This window comes from Uranotaenia lowii, chromosome 1 (genome assembly GCF_029784155.1).
Source record: "Uranotaenia lowii strain MFRU-FL chromosome 1, ASM2978415v1, whole genome shotgun sequence".
Taxonomy (NCBI): domain Eukaryota; kingdom Metazoa; phylum Arthropoda; class Insecta; order Diptera; family Culicidae; genus Uranotaenia; species Uranotaenia lowii.
The window spans coordinates 188626938-188649325 of record NC_073691.1 but is presented as its reverse complement, the minus strand read 5'-3'; the positions used below and the strand labels follow the sequence as shown (position 1 = coordinate 188649325).

The 22388-nt window shown below is 40.8% G+C and overlaps 2 protein-coding genes across 2 annotated transcripts in view; one reads left to right on the top strand and one right to left on the bottom strand.

The window, feature by feature from the left end:
• Positions 1 to 9886: 9886 nt before the first annotated feature.
• LOC129740584 (DNA repair protein RAD50) lies at positions 9887 to 15393 on the bottom strand. The gene is made up of 5 exons (XM_055732285.1): positions 15072 to 15393; positions 14148 to 14923; positions 11946 to 14088; positions 11005 to 11882; positions 9887 to 10944 (listed from the first exon to the last, which is right to left on the bottom strand). The coding sequence occupies exons 1-5, from the start codon at positions 15138 to 15140 to the stop codon at positions 10884 to 10886; spliced, it is 3927 nt and encodes a 1308-aa protein (XP_055588260.1). The 5' UTR covers positions 15141 to 15393; the 3' UTR covers positions 9887 to 10883.
• Positions 15394 to 17808: 2415 nt separating this feature from the next.
• Positions 17809 to 22388, top strand: part of LOC129740542 (lateral signaling target protein 2 homolog) — a 31179-nt gene continuing 26599 nt past the window's right edge. The window contains exon 1 of the mRNA XM_055732256.1: positions 17809 to 18624. Coding sequence (XP_055588231.1) covers positions 18589 to 18624 — 36 coding nt within the window. The 5' untranslated portion in view covers positions 17809 to 18588. The remainder of the gene's footprint in view (positions 18625 to 22388) is intronic.

Sequence of the window (22388 nt, the reverse complement as noted above, 5' to 3'; positions counted from 1 at the left end):
ACGTATCTTCCCGAAACAATAAGCATCATCCACACCCCTCCAGGAATATCGAAGGAACGAAGAGGTTCCTTTTCACACAAACACACGCACGCACTTGCTGCCTTCGTCTTATCTGACACATATGGGTTACAAAGATGATTTTGCCTCCCATTCCAGACGAGCTTCAAAGTCAATCAATTAGGATGAATCAAATTTACACAATTATGCAAATCAACAGGCAGACGCATGATGACGCCAAGCTCCCTCCTGACTATGCCGCAGCAGCCTTTTTTCAGTCATTTACAAAGCGGTATCATTTTCCGAAAAAATAAACTCGTTCCTTGAAGTAATCTTTGATGAGATGAAAGGAAATTTTAAGGATACCGTACGGAGGATACTGGATTAAACTTTCACCCACGTGCGTTATTGTTACCACGTGGAAATCTTTGAACAAAGTCAACCACATGTTTTAAGCTTTGAATTTGTCATGAAAAGAAAGAAAAATTATTATAATTTTCTGTTGAATCTAAGCAATCGGGCAATCGAACTGTATTTTTTTTCAAGTTCCTCTCTACTAAGTTAGTTCTCATCAAACCTCCCAACTGACGAGTTTAGTACCTAAATAAAAGCTTCAATTGTAAATCCATTGCTTTGTTCTATCCATTCTATCCATTGCTATTGCAGGCCCCGCCAATTTCACTTTCAAGGGAGAATCTTCATTTCGCTTTTCGTGTATGATTTCTTCGCTTGAAGATGCTAATCGTCACTTTCGATAGCGACACGAAAAACGAGTACACCTAGGTTTTTTTTTACACGGTTTTTTTTTACGCGGTTTTTTTTTACACGGCTTTTTTTACACGGTTTTCGGGAATTAACACGGTTTTTTTTTACACGGTTTTCGCGAATTAACACGGTTTTTGAGAGAAAATATTCTAAGTCCTTTTCAAAGGAAAACACTTAGAATCTTTTTGAAGTTGGAAAAATCTTATCTCTTAGACTAAGAACATGATACTCGAGACCTAAGACCTGGGACCTGAGACCTGAGACCTGGGACTTGAGACCTGAGACCTGAGACCTGAGACCTGAGACCTGAGACCTGAGACCTGAGACCTGAGACCTGAGACATGAGACCTGAGACATGAAACATTAGAAATAAGACATGAGACCTGAGACCTGGAAGCTGAGACAAGGGATATTAGACTTGAGACCTCAGCATGAGACATAAGACATGAGACCTGAGGCAAGAGACAAGAGCCATGAAACATGAGGCCTGAGACCTGAGAAAGAGACTTTGGACCTGCGACCGGAGACAAGCTACTAGAATTAGTACCGCGAGAAACAAATTTAGCCTCGATTTCTACATGCGACCCCTCTAATGAAAGGTTTTGACTTGTAGATGACGAAAAATAGTGTCGCGACTTCGCTAGTACAAGCTACTAGTGTTAGTACCGCGAGAAACTAGTAAAACTCCGATTTATACTTGCGACCCCTCTAATGAAAGGGTTTGACTTGTAGATGACGAAAAACATTGTCGCGACTTCGCTAGTACAAGCTACTAGTGTTAGTACCGCGAGAAATTAGTTTAGCTCCGATTTCAACTTTCGACCCCTCTAGTAAAAGGGTTTGACTTGTAGATGACGAAAAACATTGTCGCGACTTCGCTAGTACAAGCTACTAGTGTTAGTACCGCGAGAAACTAGTTAAGCTCCGATTTATACTTGCGACCCCTCTAATGAAAGGGTTTGACTTGTAGATGACGAAAAACATTGTCGTGACTTCGCTAGTACAAGCTACTAGGATTAGTACCGCGAGAAATTAGTTTAGCTCCGATTAAGACTTGCGACCCCTCTAGTAGAAGGGTTTGACTTGTAGGTGATGGAAAATAGTGTCGCGACTTCGCTAGTACAAGCTACTAGTGTTAGTACCGCGAAAAGTTAAGTTGAAATCGGAGCTAAACTAATTTTTCGCGGTACTAACACTAGTAGTTTGGACTAGCGATTTCGCGACATTGTTTTTCGCCACCTACAAGTCAAACCCTTTCACTAGAGGGGTAGCAAGTTGAAATCGGAGCTTAACTAGTTTCTCGCGGTACTTACACTAGTAGCTTGTACTAGCGAAGTCGCGACACTATTTTTCGTCAACTACAAGTCAAACCCTTTCACTTGACCGGTCGAAAGTTGAAATCGGAGCTAAACTAATTTCTCGCGGTACTAACACTAGTAGTTTGGACTAGCGATTTCGCGACATTGTTTTTCGCCACCTACAAGTCAAACCCTTTTACTAGAGAGGTCGCAAGTCTAAATCGGAGCTTAACTAATTTCTCGCGGTACTAAAACTAGTAGCTTGTACTAGCGAAGTCGCGACACTATTTTTCGTCAACTACAAGTCAAACCCTTTCACTTGACTGGTCGAAAGTTGAAATCGGAGCTTAACTAATTTCTCGCGGTACTAACACTAGTAGCTTGGACTAGCGATTTCGCGACACTGTTTTTCGTCACCAACAAGTCAAACCCTTTCACTAGATGGGTCGCAAGTCTAAATCGGAGCTTAACTAATTTCTCGCGGTACTAACACTAGTAGCTTGGACTAGCGATTTCGCGACACTGTTTTTCGTCACCTACAAGTCAAACCCTTTCACTAGAGGGGTCGCAAGTCTAAATCGGAGCTTAACTAATTTTTCGCGGTACTAACACTAGTAGCTTGGACTAGCGATTTCGCGACACTGTTTTTCGTCACCAACAAGTCAAACCCTTTCACTAGATGGGTCGCAAGTCTAAATCGGAGCTTAACTAATTTCTCGCGGTACTAACACTAGTAGCTTGGACTAGCGATTTCGCGACACTGTTTTTCGTCACCTACAAGTCAAACCCTTTCACTAGAGGGGTCGCAAGTTGTAATCGAAGCTTATATAATTTTTCGCGGTAATAACACTAGTAGCTTGTCTCAGGTCTAAAGTCTCATGTCTCAGGTCTAATCTTTCATGGCTCTTGTCTCATACCTCAGGTCTCATGTCTTATGTCTCATGTCTCATGTCTCAGGTCTCAGGTCTCATATCTCATGTCTCATGCCTCTTGTCTCATGTCTCATGTCTCAGGTCTCTGGTCTCAGGTGTCATGTCTCAAGTCTCAAGTCTCATGTCTCAGGTCTCATGTCCCATGTCTCATGTCTTAGGTCTCGTGTTTTATGTCTTAGGTTTCTAGTCTCAGGTCTTAGGTCTAATGTCCCATGTCTTTGGTCTCATTCTTCAAGTCTCAGGTTTCATGTCTCAGGTCTCAGGTCCCTGGACTTAGGTATCAGGTGTCATGTCTAAAGTCTCAGGTCTCATGTCTCTAGTCTACATTTTCAAGTCCAGGTCTTGTGTCTCAAGTCTCAGGTCTCAGGTCTCAGGTCTTAAGTGTCAGAACTTCAAAGCTGCAGAATTCGAATGGTCTTTTTTTACACGGTTTTCGGGAATTAACACGGTTTTTTTTTACACGGTTTTCGGGAATTAGCACGGTTTTTTTTTACACGGTTTTCGGGAATTAACACGGTTTTTTTTGTCGCGGTATTCTTAGACGTGGATTTCGGATGACAGTATGAACACATCAAAAGTTACTTCATGAATGCCAATGATATTATATTCTGGCTTACCATCTAGCTTACAACTAAACTTCCTACTCGACCCAAACTCAAGCCACCAACGATGTTTTGAAAATAATTTAATGTCAACCATGTGTTGCATTGGGCAATGCTGCGTAAGCGTTGCGACCCATGCGGAAGAGAAAGAACAGCCCATACGCAAAGCGCGCATGCTGTTTGGTAAAATATGTAAATACGAAAAGGGTGTCAAAACGGCCTTGCGTTTATATTTTATGACCCAGTAAAGAATGCTTATGCAGTCGTTTTTGAGTCTGCATGTTTTTAAGTGAATGGTTGCATTTCTAGGAAGTATGAATAATGAGTAGGGATGTTACATCATCCCCCTTTGGGAAGAAATGCCATTAGCATTTCTGCATAGAAAATTATCGTGGACTTGAGCTTGAATTCACAATTTTTTTTTCTTTGTATAGTTTTACTAAAATTTGTTCTTAGTTTGCTTTAATCAATCTATTTTTGTGTACTATAAAACTATTGTTCTTTTCATCAATTAGTGTAACGTTTGGATGGTTTATGTTTTTCACTGTATATGGTCCTTTATATACAGGATCCAATTTATGCCTATTTTCATTTGTTATTAGTACTTTGTCTTCTAATTTGATTTCTATTGGATTTGCATTAGTTTCCTGTTTTTTGTTTTGTTTTATTTTCTGACTTTCCAAAAGTTGCTTTGTTTTCATACTTGCCGATTGTAACTTTTCTCTAAGCTCAAAATAGTATTGATCAATATTGTAATTTGGATCTATTGTTTTGGGATTCATTATTTTTTGTGGAATTACTGCTTGATGTCCAAAAATTAATTCAAATGGAGTAAAATGAAAATCAGGACGTGGGGTAGTATTGTAACAAAATGAATAGTAAGGTAACCAGTCATCCCAATCAGTTTGAGACTCGTTGACAAATTGCCTTACGTACTCGTTCAAACAACGATGATTCCGTTCAAGACTTCCAATGGTCTGCGGATGATATGGAGTTGAAAATTTTTGATTCATATCTAATAATTCGGCTATTTTATTAAAAATTTCGTTCTTGTATTCGGTACCTTGATCAGTTCTTATAATCGTAGGTGTTCCGTAGATAAGAATAATGTTTTCAATAAATGCTCTTGCTACTGTATCTGCTTGTTTATTTGGAATCGGTTTAATTATAACATACTTGGATAGATCGCACTGTACAGTCAATGCGTACCTATTTCCAGAATTTGATTTTGTGAATGGACCTATCGTGTCCATTGCTACTGAGTCGAATGGTTTCTGTGGTGTAGGTGTCAATACAAATTTTTCATTGATTTTCTCTGTGTGCTTATTTTTACGACAACTCATACACTTACTTACATAGTCAAATATAGTTTTTTTCATATTGTTCCATTCGAATTGACAACGTAATTTTTGATATAATCTATTAGCGCCAACATGTCCTCCTGTAGGAGTGTCATGATATTGCTTCAAAATTATTTCAATTTCATGCGACTCATCAATATATTTAATTGGTTGAGATATCAGAATTTTTGTGTGTTTTAATTCATTATTGCAAACTTGTTTGAAAGTTGCTACATTTGTAATTCTGAAGATTTCACTCGTTAGCGCTAGAGCTAACACGTTTATCCTCAAATGCTTGGCCATAGCATCAATAGCTTTAACAGTTGTACCTAGGTTTTGATTTATATTGGATAGCTTAGTGTGGACGATTGACGCTTGAGTCAATTCCCTTTTATAGCCTTTATCCATAATTTGAATTTGTATGCCATCACGTGTGGCTGCGCGCTCGATAATTAATTTTGGTAAATTGAGTGTTTCTCGGTTGTTAAGTGCTTCACGAATTTTGAGTTGATCAGTCTCTACATCTTCGGAATTCACTTCTTGTTGTTGTTGTTGTTGTTGAGCATTAGTCTTGATTTTTCGTGCAGCTGTTCTGGTTTGTACCATTAGAACAGACATGTCTTTTAGTGTATCTGAATCTATATTGATCCTGGATAAAGCATCGGCTCCGTAATTTGTTTTGCCTGGTACATACTGTACGTCAAAATCAAATTCTTCGAGATCTAACCTCATCCTGGTCAACTTAGACGAAGAATTTTTCATCGAGAACAAATATACGAGTGGCCTATGGTCAGTTTTAACTGTAAACTTACGCCCGTATAAATATGGTCGAAAATACGTGATCGCCCAATGGATTGCTGTGAGCTCTTGCTCAATAGTTGATTTATTGGATTCGCCTCTTGTGAATGCTTTGCTAGCATACGCAATTGGTAGATCCATATTGTCATACTTTTGAGTTAGTACAGCTCCACAAGCTACCTTGGATGCGTCAGTTGTCAATGTAAAATGTTCTCTAAAGTTTGGAAATTGTAATATACTTGGTGACAACAGATGCTTCTTCAGCGTATCAAACGCTTTCTGGCACTCTGCGCTCCATTCAAATTGTATATTTTTCCTTAATAATTTGTTTAACGGATGGGCAATTTCTGCAAAATTTTTGATGAATCGTCTGTAGTAATTACAGAATGCCACGAATCGTCTTACGTCATCAGTATTGTTTGGCTTTGGATATTTTTCAATAGCTGAGTATTTTGTTTTGTCCGGCTCAATGCCTTTTTCTGAGATATGGTGTCCTAGGTAAGTGACATCAGGTCTAAAAAAATTGCATTTTGCGGGATTAAGTTTAAGGTTGTGTTGTCGAAGTTTCAAGAACACAGATTCAAGGTTTTTCAGGTGATGATTGACGGAGCACCCCATGACTATAATGTCATCTATGTACAAGAATGCGCATTCGGGTGGCAATCCACTAAGTGCTATCGTCATCATCCGTTGAAAGCTGTTGGGTGAAATATTCAACCCAAACGGCAATCGATTAAACTCATAATGTCCATCAGGACTGGAGAAGGCTGTAAATTTCTTTGATTTTTTGTCTAATTCGATTTGGTGGAACCCGGATGTTAAATCAAGTGTTGTAAAATATTTAGCTCGTCCAATGTGATCTAAAATTTCATCTATGCGCGGCAATGGAAATTTATCCGCGACTATTTTTTTGTTCAGTTGGCGAAAGTCAACAACTAATCGCCACTTTTTTTTATTTGTAGTCGATTTTTTTGGAACGAGCAAAATGGGTGAATTAAAAGGTGACATAGAAGGTTGTATAATTTTGTCTTGGAGCATTTTATCTATTTGATTATTTATTTCCTCTCTATGTATTTCGGGTAACCTGTAATTTTTTATATAAACTGGAGTATTGCTCTCCAAATTGATTGTTTGTTTATAGAAATTGTTCACACTTAACTGATCATCACTTAGTGCAAAAATATCATTGTATTTCTTGCATAAATTAATCAGTTTGGTTTCAATTTCTTGACCTAAGTTTGGAGTTTTGATTTCGCTCAAAAGATTTTCCAATCTTTTGTCGTCCATCTCCTGCAGTTTATCTGTAGGAATTGTGACGAAATTGTTGGCTGGCACTATTTCAGGATCAAAATCAACTGGAATAGTTTCCGCCTGATTATTTACATTTACGAACTTAATATATTGAATTTCTGGATTTATAAGTGTGTTAGCACAAAAAACTCCAGGCTTTATTTGTTTTGATAAAATTACGCTATTCTCTTTAATATTTACGAAATTTACCTGCTTAATGATTTGACATCTAGGAGGTATAACTAGATTACCATTAAACTTATCTTCTATAGGTAATTCAAATATTTGGTTATTAAATTCAAATGTTAGTAGCCATGATTTTAAGCATATTTTGCATCCGTATTTGGCTAAAAAGTCTCTACCGAGTATTCCGTCGGTTTGGACTGGGAAATTTTTAGTTACTACTTGAAAATGGTGTGGTATTAAAGTATCGTTTAGTATTATATTAGTAGATGTGCGACCAATGGTTTCGACTTTTCCATCAGTCACGCCATTGATTGTACATTTTCGATTGATGAAAATTTTTTGAAAATCATTCAACAGATTTTCTTTGATTATTGATACGTCCGCTCCTGTATCAACGATAAGGTTGACAGGTTTTTCGCACATATCTAGTGTTAACTTTACAAAATTCGTATATGTTAAATCAAGATTGTACACTTTTACTCCTTGTTGGGGTATGTTACCTCCCCGCTGTTTTGTTGCGCCTTGGAACGGGGATTTTCCGAAGGCCCCTTTCCGTTTTCCGCAACATAAACGTTTCGCTGATTGTTGTTTCGACCTCGAAATTGATTACTTTCGAATCTCTGTCGATTGTTTCCGTGATCACTTCGGTCTCGATTGTCACGGTTATCACCATAATCGCGACGATCCCGATTATCACCATAATCACGTCGATCCCGATAATACCGGTTGTTGTTAGAATATTGGCCTCTGTTGCGGCCTCTGTAGTTTGAATTAGTTTGATTTCTGTATTTTTGGTGATTCTTTCTTACAAAATTTACTGTCACCTCATTTGAATTCTGAGGTGACTCCTCCAAGACCTTATTTACGGCCTCGGTAATATTAATATATTGGCCCGCTTTTAGGATGATGGACGTTTTCTCGTCCCTCAATCCCGCAGCCATATGTTTTATCCCTTCCTTTGTAGCCATTGTTTTGGCCACTTCAGCTGGTATTTGCTTCGCAATATACGCAGCTTCGAGTAACATAGTCAGCTCTTCTACTTCTTTTGTGTAACCCGTAATGTTTGATTTTTGCTTACAGTTTGCGAGCCTGGCAATAATTGCCTCTGGGGGTGTGGGAGTCGACACCTCTTTTAATTTTGCGATCACCGCGTCAATCGATGCGGGTGCTGCTGGAAAAACGTACCTTGCCTTGCCTTCCAGCTTTGTCATCACAATGTTGATAACGGTTGGTAAATGTGTTGCTTCGGTAGCCACCTTTTTGACCACATTAAGAGCGTCTATGAAATTATTGAGTTTGTTCGGCGTGCCATCGTAAGTTGGCAAAAGCGCCGTCACCGTCTTAATGATCTCAATTAACGTAGCCATTTTTGCTGCTTTTGATAATCGTATACTAATTATCGCTAATTTCGTTAAATTTTTTAAAGTAAACTCCGGTCGATCACCTAAATTCTCCAATTTTGAGTTGATAATGGTTATGATTTCACCCGACAGTATTTTTTCCTCATGTAGAATGTTATCAAAAACTTTGGAATTAATTGAATCTTCTAAAATCGTCAATTCATGGGTAACATCTTTTCGAATAGTATTTACTTGTTCTAATTTGTTTTTCAAGGTTATTTTTCTATAACGCCTGTTCGGCGCTTTTTTCAGATTGCTAAGTAAATTTTCTAAAATACTTATCTTATAAGAAATGATGTCCATTAGTAGACCATTCTAATTTTTACTATACAGACCTTTATTTGCTTAATTACCACTTTACGCAATTTTTTTTTTTTTTTTACTTACATTTCACCAACGTTGATCTTCCTGCGCTTCCCGTCGTCGCTTTTTTTTTGTTGCTCTCGTTCACGTTGCTTTCCTTGCTGTTGTCGCTTGGTTGAAATCGGCCATGGCTGCACGCCTGGGTCGGCATGCTGACGTCGTAATTTGTTGCGGCCAACGAACGTTAAAATCAGGATACGTGCATCATTTAAACTCCAAACATCTGCATCGGCTATTTCCCCGGCCGACGGACATAAAAATCAGGATAACACTTCTTGTTCATGCAACTGCTGGTGATTGGTGTTAATCGTCGGTTCACTGCTGGAACTATCTGATGATAATTGTCGTGTCGGTTTAACGTTTCCGAATTGAGTCTGTTTTTTTTTTCGCTCGGAGAATAAAAACACTGTGGCATGGTGAGACGTACCACTGCCGACTTGATTGAATTCGCACTTTTGCTGTTCACAGTTGCATTCTGCCTAACAGTTTTAGTTTTTAGTTCAGATGATTCACTTGTACGTTATTAAACTTCGATTTTAAGGTTGTTTAACCGCATTTCGTGTAGCACTTGTTGTCGTGTGCCTCTTTTCGCGTATTTTGCGTGCACTCGTAAGCACAGGTACGCCATTACGATGACTACGAGAACTACGGCAGCCCCGGCCATAATTCGTATTTCGGTCGTACTCACTTCGGAGTGGTTGATTACTGTGTCTCCGAACCAACCCATTTTTAAGTACTCACTGTTCGTCAAAGATAACTGTTCACTATTTTCTATCTTCACTAGCTTTTCATATGAGCACTTTTCCTGAACTTGGTTCACTTGTCACGGTATGCCAAATAACGTCTCTAGTATTCTTAGACGTGGATTTCGGATGACAGTATGAACACATCAAAAGTTACTTCATGAATGCCAATGATATTATATTTTGGCTTACCATCTAGCTTACAACTAAACTTCCTACTCGACCCAAACTCAAGCCACCAACGATGTTTTGAAAATAATTTAATGTCAACCATGTGTTGCATTGGGCAATGCTGCGTAAGCGTTGCGACCCATGCGGAAGAGAAAGAACAGCCCATACGCAAAGCGCGCATGCTGTTTGGTAAAATATGTAAATACGAAAAGGGTGTCAAAACGGCCTTGCGTTTATATTTTATGACCCAGTAAAGAATGCTTATGCAGTCGTTTTTGAGTCTGCATGTTTTTAAGTGAATGGTTGCATTTCTAGGAAGTATGAATAATGAGTAGGGATGTTACAAAGGGCTTATTGTAGGAATTTTCTTGTGAACTTTGAGTGTCTTCGGAGTTGTCTTAGCACGTTTCCTGGAGTTCGCAACAAAAATAAATGGGTTCTTCTCATCATTCGTCTCTTCGTTGTCAACTTGCAACACAGAAAAATGTCACTTGAATGAGGTTGGGCCAGTGGAGAAGCGCTTTTTAAGATAGAGGCATAAGAACGTCTCGATTGTTCTTCTAAAGAGCGCTTCTGTTTATCCCGGCAACTCTTAAATTCCACACACAAGATTTAAGACTTACCGGGTAACAATTTAGTCGTAATCAACCGGAATCCGTAAATCCTCAAAAAATAATTTAAGCTCACCAGTATTGTCTGTAACCTTCTAACATAAGCTATTTAAAATGTTGTCCATTTAAGGTAATTTTATGTTATCTTTGGTTGATCTGTAGGTTTGCGTTTGCGTTGCTCTTCTTCCAGTCACTTGTGGGCAGTTATGTGCAAAATTTGGACGCTATCATACAACAACTTTGCATTAATAAAAAACGAACTTACAAAACACATTTCTAAGTGATAAATATTAAGGAATGTATTTCAACAAAGTGACGTTCTTGGAAACGAAAATGTAACATAGGTTTCGAAAACCAACAACATCCAGCAAAGCTAATTGAGATAGCTTAAAGTTGTTCTTCTCTAATGACCGATTTTCCCTGATTATCTCTGGAAATTCGATAGTATCTGAAATATAAATAAAAACTGTCATGAACCCATCAAGTCAAATTAAGAAGCAAAACTTACGTATCAAACTTCTCCAACTGGGTGACAAACTCCTCATCGTGGGTAATGCAAATCAGCATGAAGTTTCCGCTCTCACGTTCGGTGACAATTCGCCGCAAGCTTTCGCACAACGAGGCGATGTTGTCCCGATCCAGGTTGGTGGTCGGTTCGTCCAGGGCCATCACTCCGCAATTGTTCGAAAAAGTCTCGGCCAGTGCCATCCGGATGATCAGCGAGGCCAGCACTTTCTGACCGGCACTGCACCGGCCGCGCATGTCGATTTCCACATCATTCTTGGCCTGCACCACACCATAGTTGTACACTCGCCGCTTTTCGATGGTTTTCTCCGTTTTTGACTCGTCTTCCGTTTTAATCCGAATGTAATCGATATCATTTCCGCGGTAAATGTCTCGCCACAACGAGTAGATGGATTTGTTGATTTCTTCCATTTTTTCCGCATGATACTTCATTAGAGCCCACTCGAGTGCGTTACGGTACTTGAGTAAGTCGCTGATAATTTTCCGAATCACGGCCAGTTCGATGAATGTAGACCGGTGGTTTTTGATCGCGTTTTTGAACTCTGGTCGCTCCAACTCCTTCCTCAGGGCTCTGACCTGATTATCCAGTTCGGCCATCTGCCCATTGATTTCACTACGCTTGTTCTGGATCGAGTCACGCTGTTTGAGCAGCTTGTCACGCTCGTGGGCCACATTCGGAGCGTCGAGATCGCCCATACTTTTTTTCAGTGCGTTCAACTTTTCCTGCAACTTTCCCGTTTCTGCTGTCAGTGCCTTCAGCTCCTGATTATCAAGCAGATTTCGCTCGATCAGATCTTGATTTGATATTTCCTTCTTAAAGGTATCGATTAGAACAGCCTTTTCTTCGATGCTTGCCGAATGCTGAAAAATAAAACCTCATTATCGGAAACTCAGCAAGTAAATATTTCATAATTGTGAACGTACCTTCTTCCTATCTTCCCCAGCATCCTGCAGCTTTTGTTTGATTTTCTGAATTTCGTCAGCCAAATTGAGTTTGGCTAGCGACCCTAATTCACGACTCAGCCGGTCTATTTCCTGCTCCATTCGCTTAACCGCCTCCAGTGCACCCTGCGCCCTTCCGAATTTGGCACGATTTTCATTTTTCGATCGTTGTTTCGACTCTTCTTCCTTGGTTAAATTTTGACGAACCGGACCAAGCTTCCGTTTGGCTTCATCGATTTCCTTCTCGCAAGCCGAAATTTTAGTCCCCAGTTCAGTTTCTTTAGCCTTTTTCTGATCCAACGATTGGACCGCTTCCTGCAATTGAATCTTCTTTTCCTTCATCTGATTAAAGCGTTGGTGCAAGCTGTTGAGTCGTTCCGTCTGGTCGTCGATTTTGGTTTGTAGAGAATCGATAGAATTGCGTACTTCACGGAGTTCGGCTCGCATGACTTCACGCTCCAATTTCAGATCTTCGAGGGAAGCGCTTCCGTCAGGCGTTTTATCGGCAAGTTCCTTCTTAAGCGTTTCAATACCGGTGCGCATTCTGTCGAGGTCTTTAAGTGACTCATCAAGGATGCTCATATCTCCTAGGATAGAGTTGATCAACTGGACGCTCGAGTTCGGTTCGCCCAAAGACATCTGGAACTCTTCTAAATCTGCCGAAGAGTCGGTGAGACGGCGCTCAGTTTCTTCTAACTGCTTTTTGAGCTTCGGGAGTTCCGTGGATTGCTCGTCGATTCTCTCCTGATAGGGACGCAAAGAGAGAATTTCGTCGTACTTCCGTTGGTCGGCTTTCAGCTGGCGTTCCAACGATTCTATCTTGTCCGGAAGGCAGCGAATTTCATCGGAAAGTTCGGAACCAATATCTTGAACTTCGGATCCGTTCATCTCCTTGTGGCACAGTGGACAACATTTGTCGTCTTCGATTCGTGACCGATACTTTTTATAAAGCACTTCAGCAGATCGGGCTTCTCCGTGCTCTAGATTAGCTTTGGATATTTTTTCCTTTAGTTTTGCCAACACCTCATCGAACGGCTTTCCCTGACAAGCTGAATATATTTTGTCCTTGTTGTCGGTCAATTCTTTTTCCATCCGGTCAAGGTCTCGCTTCAGGGAACGTCGTGTGGTTTCCATTTCTGTAACGACTGCTTGTGACTTCCTAGTTGAATCGTTAAGATGTTTGATTTGACGTTGTAGGTCATCGTACAAATCCTGAACCGTACGTTTATAGTTTGATTCAATAGTTTTGCCAGGGAATAGTCGCTTGAGATTATCGGAATGTTTGTTTTTGATTCGACGAAATTCTGACTCGCGTCCGTTCAATTGCCCTTCTTTTAAACTTAATTCGGTTGCCTTTGCCGCGACAGCATCCAGGGCCGATATCTGTTCCTCAGTTTTATCCATTTTGGACTGAAGTGTTTCCCTTTTGATTTTCTTTTCGGCTAATTCCTGCTTCAGTGCATCAACGTTAGAATTGGCTTTCTGGTGTTCATACTCTTTCTCCATTTTGTCGATCTCATCCAGTAATTTCTTCAACGTTTCAGCAGATCTTTGGATTGTAGCTATCTCTGACTGAACTTTGGCCTTCTCCCTGGCAAAATCTCCCATCATTGAACCCTTCATGGCAATGTCCGATTCAAGCTTAGTCTTCTCCTCTCTTAGTTTATCGATGGCATTCTGTGCCTTGTGGTCGGCCTCATCGTGAGCCTTACGCAAAGTTTCGACTTCTGTCTCTTCCGATCGAATGCCATGCTTAATAGCTTTCAGAGCACCCTCAATTTCCTCTACACCTCCAAATTCATAGTCCCCCTCTGCCGGTAGTTTCAATCGTTGACAAATTTCAACAATTTTCTTCGCACGATCGCCATTTAGCTCCTGTTCTTGGCCTCGCTTCGTTACTAACTGTACACGCTTGGATTCCAGCTCCTGAACTTTAATTTGTAGGGTCCGTTCTTGACCTTTGAGTGTGACTAGATCTTTTTCGGCCTGTCGCAGCTCACCTTGTTTGGATTCCATCGATTGGCGGAAGGTGCGTAGTTCTATCTCTAGCTCTACGGTTGAGCCTTCCCACAGAGTGCGAATCTTCGAGCGCAACTGACGCTGTTGGTCCTCCTTGGTGTTGATCCTGCAATTTAAAAGAATTGGTTGAGCAAATGATGTTATCTCTGATAGATGAAATCTTACTTGGATTTGAGTTCGATTTCGTTCTGCTTTAGTCTTGAATAATCGCGCTCAATAACAGAAATCTGCTCCAAACGATCGAAAAGAGGCTTCAGCGAACCCTCCAAATTCTCTACCTCTTTTCTCTGGGAAACTTTTTTTTCCTCCGCTTTTTCCAGCTGCTGCTGTTTCATCTCCGCGTCGCCCTTGTACTTTTCCAAAATCCTCAAATCTGCAGATTTGTCCTTCTGACGTTCGGTGTACTCCTTTGATATTTTCATCAATTTTTCGATTACTCTGTTGTACTCGGTGGTGCCAAAAATAGCATCAAACTTCTTCTTGAGTTCCTTCGGTTCATCCAGCGGCCAATTCGAATCCTCCTGATGGCAGAAAATTACGTTGTTGATGATCGCTTTGGAAACGCCCATGGCATCGCACATGTCGTTGTTGATATCGGTGATTCGGGGCCGGCAGATGTTGCTCTTGGCTCCGGTCGTCTTATCTTCCATGGTGACGACGGAATCAAGCGTTTCGAACTTGGCCGTTTTCCCCCGGTGCGAAACCTTCATCGAACGCGTGGCCGTCACTTTGTTGCCCATGAAATCCTGCACCATCAGCTTGACCTGGCCCAAACTTTCGACCGTGTTGAATATCTTTGGATCGTGCACGAAAGCCTTGCCCCGGTCAGTGCCCGGCGGAACCTCTCCCGTAAGCCCATACTTGAGACACTCGATGATGGTCGTTTTGCCGCAACCGTTCTGGCCCACGATTAAGGTCAGCGGCGATTGGAATTTTATTTTCTGCCGAAAAAGAGCAATAATTTTTAAATCAAGGCCTGGGTGAGCTCACATTTTAAAAAGCGGAACCGAAGTGCGGGTTGATGCAAAATACCGAACCATCGGCATGCGGCCTAAAAATTTTAACTTGACAATATCTAATAATCCTTACCTGAGCATCCTCGCTTTCTACACCAAAACTACGAATTCCCCGAATCTCCAACTTGCTTATCGTGGACATCTTTCCTTTATTAACTCACGAAAAATTACCAATTTGAACGAATTAAAACCTCATATCACAAGACAAAACATGAAACTGTGCGTTCAAATTTTGCGCGAGACATAAAAATAACACCACATCGGCAGGGCGCATACAGTTACTAAGCTGTTAAGGCGGTTAAGGCTTGCTAACTTTTTTATGATAATTTATACATATTTTTTAATTATTTCTATTCTAATTGGAGAAGTTTTTATGATCATTTAATTAGTATTCTCAATTGAAAATCTTAGAAGTAATTTTAAAGTTTTTAGTGTGATAATTTAACCTGAACTATAGTTTATAACTGACAGGCTCACGTACTCCTAACAATAAACATTAAACATTAATTTTAAGCCTGTTCAACAGCCAATTGAAATCGGTTTCAATCGATTTCGATTGGTAAATTGTTGTTCACTCAGCCAATGTTGTGATCGAAACTAATCCAATTGACGTTCAATGAAGCCAATCGGAATCGATCGAAACCAATCGAAATCGATCAAGCTCGAGAGCAGGATTCGTTTCTATCGGTTTCTATCGCTCTAACACAAATGCAGTTGTTTACTGTCAAAAAACAGCTGATTCGGTTTGTTTTTTAATTTTCAAGTTTGAAAGTGGTGCGTTTCGGTGCGGTGTCCTCTGTCGTGTACTGAGTCGGTGACGCTGTGCCGTGCTAAGTCGGTGTCGGTGGTGCTGTGTTGATCGGTGCTGGTCGGTGCTGCTGTGTCGGTGGTGCTGTGCAAATCATGCTGGGTCGGTGTTGCTGTGAAAGTCGTACTCTGCCAGGTATTCTGAGTCGATGGTGCTGTGCCAGTGAAAGTTATGTCGGGCGACGTGGTGTCGGCGGTGCTGTGTCGGAGATGCAGTATTTCGATTAGCATCTTTCAGTGTAGTTACTGCACCGAAGCAAATGTCGATTTAAGCGGACTAGATTTTTACCGTCATACGGTGCTCCCGCCCGGGGAGTGAAAAAAAAACGTTGATAGCAAATTAGTTTTTTTGAAAAGTTAACCGCAAAATAAATTGATATAAGTTGATATAAATTGATATAAGAAATAAAATATTGAATAAAAATAAAACGCTAGCTAGTTTTTTTTTATTTTCTTTTTGGTGGGGACGGAACATAAACTCAGTTTTTTTTGTATTTTCAATTCTAGCGGAGATACGCATCGGGAATTGAAAAATTAATTGAAAATAAAATTAAAGGTCATTCCGATTTTGCTTTTTTAAATAAGACAATCAATCCCGAAACCTCATAGTGTATAGCTGAATAACAAAATGACAATAAACACAGCGCGTTAGTATTAGTGTCTGGCTGTTCATTTAGCAGCCTGATAGAAATCGATCGAAGTCAATTGGAAAAACAGCTGATCAACTGTCAATCCATTTCAATTGATTTCGATTGAGTTCTGTTGAACACACCTTTTATTTCAAGCTGTATTCCCTTTCGAAATGTGAAAGAGCTTTATTAAGCTTTTTTGTGGCACGCGTTCACAGATTGCGAGACGCTTTTCTGTACACTGTAAATATAAAATAGTTAGATTTGAGAATTTGTAGTTGCGATTTAAATCAACTGAACTCAAAATTATGGAGAACTTTCCCGATATGTCAAAAAACAGGTCGTATCGACGAATCAATATTACACCTTCAACCTTAGACATTTTAGCTAAAACGCTCGCCATAAGGAGAAGAAGATTATATAGTATGATTAGTATGTATACGCTTCAAAAGGGGTGGTTTTAGATGTTGTTCCATACTAGGCGAGTGCGCTGAAAGAGATTGAGTTACTGTATCCGTGGTCCAAACAGCCGGTTTAGACCCAAATTCCGACCCGAGCAACCGCACTGGTGATCCATTATACCAGTTCCAACTCAACTTTTTTGGAGCTGGTATAAGGATTGATCCAAAACTGATAAGATTTGGACCCAATTTGACGCAGTTTTAAACCGTTTGACAGTTAATGGAACACGAGTGCAGTTGCCAGTTTTTTCATTGGATCGGATCTAATTTCTTTGGTTCAATTCTTGTATAAATTAGACCCAAGAATAGACCACGAATACAGATGCTCTTATATTGAATTTTTTTTTCCAGGATTTTTAGTCTTTAGGATGATTCAACCCTATTGAATAGTTATTGCAATCTTTCAGAATTTATATTCATTCTTTTTCTTCAGCCAGTTCCGGCGAGCCAGAAGAAAACATGATGAATTCAACTTGAAATCCCGAACAAATTTTCCAATTAAGCAGAACCTTAATTACCACCATACTCAAGCTTTTGCAACAAGGGGAATTTGTGTCCGCGATAAGTGTACCGCTTTGAAGAAAAAGTTACTTTATCCGAAAAAGGAGGTCTCCCAGTCTTACTCAATAACGGGTCAAAAGTATTCGTCGATAAGGGGTAGCGCCAAGTGAGCGTGTGACGCGCGTTCACAGATTGGCCTCGAGACTTGCACCTTTCTCAAACGCATCCCTGCAAAAACGTAACGCACTGTAGGTAGCCCTGCTGTTGACAGCAATCTTAACGAAACTCTCTTGCTGTCTCTGTTTCTCAAACGTAGGCAGGCACTTGCTGTTCTGCTCTTTCCTGCAGCAGCCAGTCAGCAAAGCAACTTTTCACGCATCACTCTCGTCGATGTTCGTTCAGTTCAGCAGCCACCATCATTGTGAATGGATTGTGAAAAATCTGTCGCGTAAAATTTACTCCTCTACGCTGTTGCAAAATAACACGACGAGGCTTTTTTTTGTTGAGGGAAACTATTGTTTCGGGATATAAAAGAAACCCGTTTCTTGTACTCTTGATCGCGGGAAGAGATTCAAAAGTCCGTTGTTGGTGGACCCGTTCACCGGAAGTCGGGGGCTTGGGAACCAATCTAGTGTGGATGCAAGTGTTGGGCTGAAATTGCAGGCGAGGAAAAATCGAGTGAAATTTATTTTGAACGCGATAAAAGTGCACCACCATCATCAATCGTTGCAGGCCTGAAGATTTTTTTTTACTATTATTGGCTGGTCCTCCGCGCTCAGCAACAAGAAAGTGCGATTTTGTTTTTAAAAATCTGTAGGTATTTGATCAGGTCTGGGCGCCTACATTTTGTTGTGATTTTGTGTTTTATGTTCCAAAAAGCCATTCGAGAAGATTCAGCGCAGTGCTTGTGATGGAAAAAAAATCCCATTCGCTGAAATTGATGTGAAATTTAGGATGAGTCCAACGCTTCCGAGAAATCACGGAAGAATAGTTTGACGCACAAAGAAACTCGACGCGATAACGCGATACCATATTAAACCCGTGATTGCGGAACTTGTTTGGGAGGCAAACGAATCCAGAGAGCCCCGTGACCATCATCGTCGTCCTGCTGCGGGCGATTGTGAAAATCGAAAGGAAAACAAACTCGCCAATCAAACGGATACATCTACGAGAAATCCGCTGGGATCTACCAATGGATTCTCTACGGAAATGGCTGAACAAACCTAAGGTAGGTAAACAATGGTTACAGTTTAAAGACATAAAAAAGCCAACTAGTGGCATGGCGAGCTCTTGTCCAAATCGTAAATCGTAGCTCAAGCTGCAAAATCAGAAGAAGAAAAACAGGCTTAACCACAGCAAGGCAGTACGCAGAAAGATTGTAAAAACATGGAACTATCGTGGTACCAATACCGATGCCAGTCGATTGTAAAACCTGCTGTAAACGCTGTAAAAGGCCAAACGGGTATTAATGGTGTGTGTGAGTCTGTTCAATGTTTGTCTTTTTATGCGTAATTTTTTTTTGCGAACAAAAATTGGGGCCTCGATTGTTGTACCTACCTTCTGTTGGGAACGTTCCTCAACTAGGTTGCTTCTAAACTATTTTTTAATAAGAGGATTTCATATTTTTTCAGCTTATTCTCAGTTATAAAAGTTTACTACAAAAAAGTAGTTCGCTTACAAAAAAGGTATGTCAACGGTTAGGGCTTTACATACCTTAACACACAAACTAGAATAGACTATGGAGGCAAAAGAAACAGCACTTGCTTCTTTTCTAGACATTGAAGGGGCATTCGATAACGCATCTCAGAACTCAATCGGATCAGCTGTGAAAAGACGAGGGTGCCACACGGCAGTTGTTAACTGCCATGCCTATAAAAAGGACCATTTATGCAAGCTCGGGAGGACTTACAATCAGTGCCACTCCAACAAAGGGTTGTCTCCAAGGTGGAGTTCTATCACCGTTGTTGTGGCCATTAATCGTGGACGACCTCCTAAACAAACTTGTATCTATGGGATTCGAAGTGATTGGCTTTGCAGACGACGTTGTTATAATAGTTCGGGAAAAATATGAGAACGTGTTGTCAAATCTGCACTTATCTACACACTATTCTGGTGCAGGAAAGAGGGACTGAACCCTTCCAAAACTACAATAGCAATATAGCATTCACTATATATGCAACGATAAACCACATTAAAACCTCTAACATTAGATGAGGAAGTGTTAAACTTCGAATCACAAGTCAAAAATATTCAGGAATTATACTAGACTCAGAGCTATCACGGAACCAACCGATAGAGTATGGATCTGCCTTGAAGGCTTAAAGATAAAAATGGGGACTACGGCCGAAAATTATCTAAGGAATGTTCATTTTATTAAACGGACACCTAGGTGTTACAATAAGATGTTGATTTTTAACCCAAATTTGATTGAACTGGTTCCATTGTGTACAAAAGTTTGTTGACAAAGCACTGACCTTTTTTTTGTGAGAAAGTGACGATTTCGTAAAATGGGACGAATTGATAAAGAAACTCGTGTTTTTATAATTCAAAAGTACTGCTCAGATGGACTATCGTGTAGAAATATTGCAAAGCTTGTGAAACGATCGAAGTCTGCGATTTATCAAATCATCAGAAAGTTTGGAGAGCACCATAATCTTGGAGATTTGCCAATATCCGAAACCAGAAGAGGCGTAGTGAATTCAAAAATCAAGAAGAAATGTGTTAAGCTTTTGTTGTCACATGAACACAAATCTGTTCGAAGAATTGACCAAAAACTGAAAATTTCCGTTGGGATCGTCCATAATATAAAACGAAGGAAACACATTAAGATAACAGGAATCTGAGACATCCTAAACAGAGCTCGGAACAGCACGAACGAGCGATGTCGGAGACTGAAACTTATTGCAAACTGGACACAGCCGCTCTTCCTGGGCCGCAATTTTTCAACGCAAATGTTGGTAAGCTATCTGCTCTTGCGAAGAAAGAAATTCGCCATATTTCACAACAGGTACCATCAATGGTGAAAATTATCGTAAGGAATGCATCGAAAAACGCCTTGTTCCTCTTTATCGTCATCATACAAGCCCACCATTGTTCTAGCCTGACCTTGCTTCCGCACACTACGCTTCAGCTACTGTCAAACTACTGAAATCCTTCAAGATATGTTTTGTTGAGAAATAGGACAGTCCGCCAAATAGTCCTGAGCTGCGCCCGGTAGAGCGTTACTGGGCAATCATCGAGCGCAATCTTCGGGAGGATGGTGGAGATGCACAGTTCATCGACGAGTTTAAGAAAATGTGGAAAAAAGCCAGCCGGAAACTGTAAAAAGACTTATGAGAGGAGTTCGAGGAAAAGTGCACCAATTTTATCGTTGAAAACTTTTGGTTAAATTTCTCACTTCTTCTGGTTCTGGATTAATTTTGCAATGTTTTACAAAAAACTCTATGTAATTTGGTCAATAAATGAATAAGATATCGTCGAAACAAAGTGTCCGTTATATAAAATGAACACTCCTTACTGGAAATTTACAGCTATAATAAGACCCAGAATCTCGTATGCCTCTTTAGTATGGTGGACCAAACTTGTGCAAGCTACGACCCGGAAGAAACTAGCGAAGCTTCAAAGAATAGCAATTAGAGGCAGAACTTAGTGCCGTGAGACTCTTCAAGCTCACCTGGATAAGGCTCCTGGTCCAGATGGTATTTCGAACATTGCAGTTAAGGCCGCGATTATGGAATTTCCCGAAATGTTACGATCGTCACAGAAAATTTGTATTGGGGAAAGGATATTTCCAGAGGTTTGGAGGCTGGTTCTTCTGCCCAAACCAGGAAAGCCATTGGGGAACCCATCGGCATACAGGTTAATATGCCTTCTGGATACGGTTGGAAAAGCAGATTGTCCAACAATCATCGGCTTTCGAAAAGGGCGATGCACAGTCGACGCCATTCGAACTGTCATCGAAACGGCTGACAAAGCCAGACTCAAGAAGAGAAGAGGGGATCATTTTTGTTTGGTAGTAACATTAGACTCTGCGCAACGCCTTCAATAGTGCCAACTGGGCAGCGATTGCATCTTCGCTTATAAAAATGAGGAGACCGGAATATCCCTGCAAATTAGTGGAAAGCTATTTCCAGAACCGTAAGCTGCAATACATGACGAGCGAACGATTTCAGAAAATGGATGTTACAGCTGGAGTACCGCAAGGGTCGATACTGGGCCCGGCCCTGTGGAATATTACGTAGGATGAGGTGCTGACATCGAGCCTGCCAGAGGGAGTAAAGTTGGTTGGTTTCGCGGACGACGACGGCGACTAGCCACGAGTTACTCAACAGAAATTGTCCAGGTAAAAGCTTCAGAGGCTGTAGAAGCGGTAGACAGCTGGATGCAATCCAAGAGTTTGCAGTTGGCGCACCACAAAACAGAGATGGTCCTGATATCAAACCTGATTTCACCGCAAACAGGCAGGATTATAGTTGGATCATGCACAATCGACTCCAAGCGCGTGCTTAGATATTTCGGTGTGATGATTGACGACCGGCTCAGCTTCAAAAACCACGTTCAGCTTTAAAAACCACGCACTCACGAGGATGATGGCAAACAACTCGAGGATCAGCGGAGGATAATTTCGAGTGTGGTTTCACCAATCCTTTGGTATGGAGGGGCGGCCTGGAAATCTGGGCTCAACATTCCGTGTTACCAGCAGAAGTTGAACAGTGTACAAAGGCGAATGAATTTGCAGGTCATCAGTGCATACCGCACCGTTTCGTCGGAGGCTGCATGCGTTGTAGCGGGAGTCATGCCCATCTTGGTTTTGTTGGTGAAGGACTCCTATTGCTACGAAAATAGAGGCACGCAAAACGTGAGAACACGAGCCAGAGATAGCTCCATGGCCAACTGGCAGCAGCTGCTCCGAAAGAGGAAAGTGGACCCATCGTTTGATCCCAAATATCGAGAAGTGGATGGAGAGAAAACATGGTGAAATGAATCTCTACA